Source organism: Cryptomeria japonica, chromosome 7 (genome assembly GCF_030272615.1).
Source record: "Cryptomeria japonica chromosome 7, Sugi_1.0, whole genome shotgun sequence".
In the NCBI taxonomy this organism is placed as follows: Eukaryota; Viridiplantae; Streptophyta; class Pinopsida; order Cupressales; family Cupressaceae; genus Cryptomeria; species Cryptomeria japonica.
The window spans coordinates 774,017,294-774,022,431 of NC_081411.1; the positions used below are offsets into that span (position 1 = coordinate 774,017,294).

The 5,138-nt window shown below is 38.5% G+C and overlaps 1 protein-coding gene across 2 annotated transcripts; it reads right to left on the reverse strand.

The window, feature by feature from the left end:
• Nucleotides 1-225: 225 nt before the first annotated feature.
• Nucleotides 226-4,502, reverse strand: LOC131063475 (pentatricopeptide repeat-containing protein At2g22070). Of its 2 annotated transcripts, none has more exons than XM_057997296.2 (3): nucleotides 1,067-4,502; nucleotides 645-770; nucleotides 226-406 (listed from the first exon to the last, which is right to left on the reverse strand). In XM_057997296.2, the coding sequence occupies exon 1, from the start codon at nucleotides 4,250-4,252 to the stop codon at nucleotides 1,136-1,138; it is 3,117 nt and encodes a 1,038-aa protein (XP_057853279.2). In that variant the 5' UTR covers nucleotides 4,253-4,502; the 3' UTR covers nucleotides 226-406; nucleotides 645-770; nucleotides 1,067-1,135. The 2 variants fall into 2 exon arrangements, with proteins under 2 accessions (XP_057853279.2, XP_057853278.2); XM_057997295.2 differs by having other exon boundaries at nucleotides 226-552.
• Between the last annotated feature and the right edge of the window lie 636 nt (nucleotides 4,503-5,138).

Below are 5,138 nucleotides of genomic sequence, written 5' to 3' on the forward strand. Positions count from 1 at the left end.
ACTAATTGCACAGTTTATTTTACCCTTATCACAAATCCCTGCGCTCAATAATGTCTATATCTTGGCGAAGCTCACGATGGCCATTGTTAAGGTCATTACCTATCCGTCCTTTTTTCACTAATGCCATTTTATATACTTTTATTAGGTATGTTTTTCTAATATGTGAGTACAATATTTGAAAAAATTGTGAATGCCACAAGCATATAAACTGTCAGGAATACAATGAACATGCCAAATCTCGTTAGAAATATCTAATCATTGTTAGAAATGGTTTAACGATTTCTCATTTACAAACAATAATATTTGTATAGAAGGAACATATGTAATGGTTCCTCGGTAGCAGAACAGATTTTTATGAATTATCACAGGGCTTTTCAATAGCTCCAGAGCCTCGTGACTTTTCTGTCTGCAAAAGAATTTTAAAAAATCACATCTAAATCGATCCAGAATATCCTTGACATTGTATAACCATAAATGACACAAAATCTACTATGGCCGATGGAAATTCGGATTTATAGGTTGATACATATAATTGAGGTCCAAATGGAGAACCTAACATAGACACAAGGCACTAGAGTTAATCCACATATAAGCATACAAAATAACAAAGGCAGGAATAAACTTCTATAAAAAGATTCTCTTACTGTATCCAGGCCTTAGTTTGATGACAAGCCCTTCTCATCAATCCTTCTGGTGGAACAAATTTCCTTTTCCTCCAACCAAATTCTTCGACATCTTCCAGCTTTTCAGTCGACAGTTCAACAAGCTTTCTGAAAAATAGTTGAATATCACAGTTTCTCATTGGTATTATAAAACAAGGATTTTACAAATTGAACTGATGTAGATTCATTTAAAACAGCTTTGAATAAATCTACATTATTCTCAAACTCGTTATTTGAGCACTCTAGTGAATGCCTGTACAAAAACCCTTTCAGTATATCTAAGAAGTGATGCATAGTTTAAAATATCATTTCATCAAGTCAAAACATAGTATGACTCCCCAAACACTGACAAGACATCCTAAACATTTTTTAAGAATTGAAAGTAAAACTGAATTTGTTCTTACCACTGTGAGTCTGATACCATGCACCTTGTTATATTGCAAGCCTACAAGTATAGCTTGGTTAATTTAGAATCACCAGTAATCTCCACAAGAACATTGTCCATGTTTGAAATGATGGAAACGGTTTGCATCTCTAACTACAATTTCTCTTCCAACAATCTTGGAGATAAATTTGGTTGCAGTGTGGCAGTCACCACATACTCTAAGGTTTTTGACAACTCTAATAGTTGTTCCAGGCAGCATGTTTAACAACCCGTACGCAATTGCCAATCTCTCACTGTGGTGGCAGAGGAGTAATTCCTTCTCCTCGTCCTCTACATCATTCATTACAGATCTTACATCTGGAACATACCCTGCTGCCTTTATCTCCCAAGACAATTTCTCCAACTTTTCATAGATTTCTTGTGTTTGTGGGTGTGATCTGTCTCCTATACAGAATGCATGTACCATTTTATGGACTTCAATCCAGCTGCATCCAGGGATCTTTCTGATTCCTCTATCCTTCATCAATTTCCTTAAAGTTTGAGAATCACGCCACCTGCCTACTTCTGAGTAAATGTTTGACAGAAGAACATGAGGTGCAGGATTTTTAGGGTCCAAATCAAAAAGGATCCTTGCCACAAATTCTCCTAGCTCCATTTTCTTATGTGATCTACACACTCCAAGCAAACACATCCACACAACCACGTCAGGTTTTGTTGGCAATTTGATGATAAAGTTTAAGGTTTCCTCAAGATAACCAGCACGCCCAAGAAGGTCAACCATGCACACATAATGATCCATTGTGGGCATGATGCAATAAGAGTCACTCATCTGATTAAAGTATTTACAGCCCTCATCAACTAGACCAGCATGACTGCATGCGAATAAAATAGACACAAGGCTAATATGGTTGGGATTTGTTCCGGACTGCTTCATTAAATCAAAATGTTTGAGTGCATCCTTGCTAAAGCCGTGCATTGCATATCCAGCAATCATGGCATTCCATGAGGCCACATCTAGATGATGTATTTTTTCAAACAATCGACGTGCCTTCTGTATGCATCCACATTTTGCATACATGTCCATTAGGGAGTTTGCCACAACGATATCTGACAAAAATCCATTTTCGATTATTCTTTGATGGATCTCCATACCCTGTTCCAAAGCTCCAATTTTGGCACAAGATGGGAGGATGCTAGCAACGGCTGATGAGTCTGGCTCCACGCCAGCTATTTGCATTTGCTTAAAAGTTTCAAAGGATTTTTCAACAAGTCCATTGTGTGCATATCCAGCAACAATTGCAGTCCATGAGACCACATCTCGTTGAGGCATTTCTTTGAAAATACGTAAAGCCTCATCAAGAACACCATTTTGAGCATATCCTGTAATCATTGCATTCGATGATATAATGTCTTCATCATGCAATTTGCCAAACAGTTTGCGTGCCTTCTGTACGCTTCCACATTTTGCATACATATCTATCAGGGAAGTTGCAAGCACATCAGACAACAATCCGCTTTCGATTATTTTTTGATGTATCTCAATACCCTGTTCTAAAGCTCCAACTTTGGCACAAGCTGGGAGGACGCTGGCAAATGCTGATGAGTCTGACTTTACAGATGTTGAGTGCATCTGTTTAAAAAAAACCAAAGCCTTTTCACCAAGTCCATGTTGTGCATAACCAGCAATAACTGCAGTCCATGAAACAACATCTCGTCGAGGCATTTTTTTTAAAAGTCTTACAGCTTCATCAAGAAAACCATTTTGTGCATATCCTGTGATCATCGCATTCCACGTAACCAAGTCTTCCTTATGCGTTTTGTCAAACACTTTGCGTGCCTTCTGGATGCTTCTACACTTCGCATACATGTCAATCAGAGCATTAGAAACTACAACATCTGACACAACCCCACTTTCTATTATCTTTTGATGGATACAAATACCCCGTTCCAAAGATCCTATTTTGGCACAGGCTGGGAGGATGCTGACGAAAGTGGTACAGTTTGCTTTTATACCTGAAAAATGCATTGTCATAAAAAACTCCAAGGCTTTATCAGCAAGCCCATTTTGTGCACAGCCTACAATCACTGCATTCCACGACACCACGTCTCGCTGAGGCATTTCTTCAAAAATCCTCAAAGCCTCATCCAATTCACCATTTTGCATGTATCCTGTAATCATCACATTCCATGAGACCACACTTCTCTGAGGCATTTCATCAAACAATTCACGTGCCTTCTTGACGCTTCCACATTTTGCATACATGTCTATCAAAGCATTCACAATGGCAGTATCCACGAAACCTCCACTTCCCATTACTTTTCTATGGATCTCCATACCCTGTTCTAAGTCTCCCCTTTTGGCACATGCCGGTAGGACACTGGCAAAGGTTGCGGGATTTGACTCTACACCTGCCAATTGCATTTGTTTATAAAGCTCCAAGGCTTCATCAACAAGTCCATTCCGTGCATATCCTACAATCATCAGATTCCATGACACCATATTTCGTTGAGGTATTTTATCAAACAATTCAAGTGCGACCACATCTCGTTCGGACATTTTGTCAAACAATTTACTAGGCGTTACATTCGGCTGAGGCATTTTATCAAACAGCTGACGTGCCTTCTCTACTCTTCCACACTTTGCATACATGTCCATCAACGTATTCATCACAACAACATTGTGAGCTTCAAACCCACATCTAATGATCTTTCCATGAATCTGCAAACCATTTTTCAAGGATGCCATGTCAGCGCACACAGGTAGAACGGCAGAGAAGGTGAACTGATCAGGCTGTACAACCGCTTTTCGTTGCATTTGGTGAAACAGTGTAAATGCCTCTTGAGGAAGTCCATGTCTTCTGTAAGCTGCAATAATCATATTCCACGAGAAGACGTCTCGTTCGGTCATTTCGTCAAACACTTTGCGGGCATCAACCAAACTTCCGCATTTATCATACATGTTGATAAATGCATTTTGCAAAAAAACGTTTGTGGCAGATGTAAATCCATTGCTCTTGATGTAAGAGTGAATTTGCTTGCCCTCTGAAAGCGCTTTCTTGGCAATGCAGGCCTGCAGAAGTTGAAGATATGTAGAGGAGTCTACAGGATTGCTGTGCGTTATAAGCAGACAATGGAGGGCTTCTTTCAAGCAACCCTCTTGGCAGAGTGCCTTGAGATTGGCAATGGATGTCATTGCGTATTTCATTCATTTTACTTTAACTAAACATCAACATAACCTTGGCTCCTTCAGATTTCTTCCACCCCTGAATGGATGTTCACGGCAAATCTTGAGTGCCATAATTGTTGGCAATGAACGGTTTCAAACCTCGTCATAATTATTGGGTGCAACCACCATTAAACCTGCAACTTTACGACGTACAAGGCGACTGCGAGAACTGTTGTAAAAAATGTTCTCTTTTTAAGTCTATCTTCCAGCTTTCATTAAAAATAAAATAATAACGGATCTGTCTATAATATTTAATTTGAACAAGAATTTGTTGAAGAGTACATTACTAATCGCATGTAATCAAATTATCATGAATGCTTATCTAATCCCATTATTGTATGTATTATGTAATGGTTATTTTAGTATTTCTAATTTCATAATTTAATTTTAAAATGAGCACATTTGGACAAGTGAGATTTGAATTAAATTTGATTTGTATGTATGTGTTTGTACGAGATATATTTTGAGTAGGGGAAAGGACCCAGTAGTTGAGCGCGTTCCAATTCTTCTGATAGAAGTTGTTGATTTAATACCCCGTACTTGCTGATTTAATGTCCAACCTTTGTATAACATTGCACCAATAGTTGTATGATTAGTACCAATAATTGAATGAAATATACCATTTGTTGTGAAAAGTAACAAAATCATGTGATGCCACATCAGCTGCACAAGTATTGGGGCCCTTTTGCACACCTATTGGTCTCACTTTTTTTTTGGGCTATTTTGGACACCTTGGCAAAAAGCATGCTGATGTGGCATCATATTTGATGATGTGGCCTTGAAACCTTAGTTATAAGTAGGGGACTTGCCAAGTAAGCTGCTGTAAAAAAATCGAAGTGATTTGAAATTTCCATGCAGGATTTTG

Bases quoted from the DNA above. Each gene is read 5' to 3' on its own strand.
- LOC131063475 (XM_057997296.2), bottom strand. From the start codon at position 4,252: ATGAAATACGCAATGACATCCATTGCCAATCTCAAGGCACTCTGCCAA.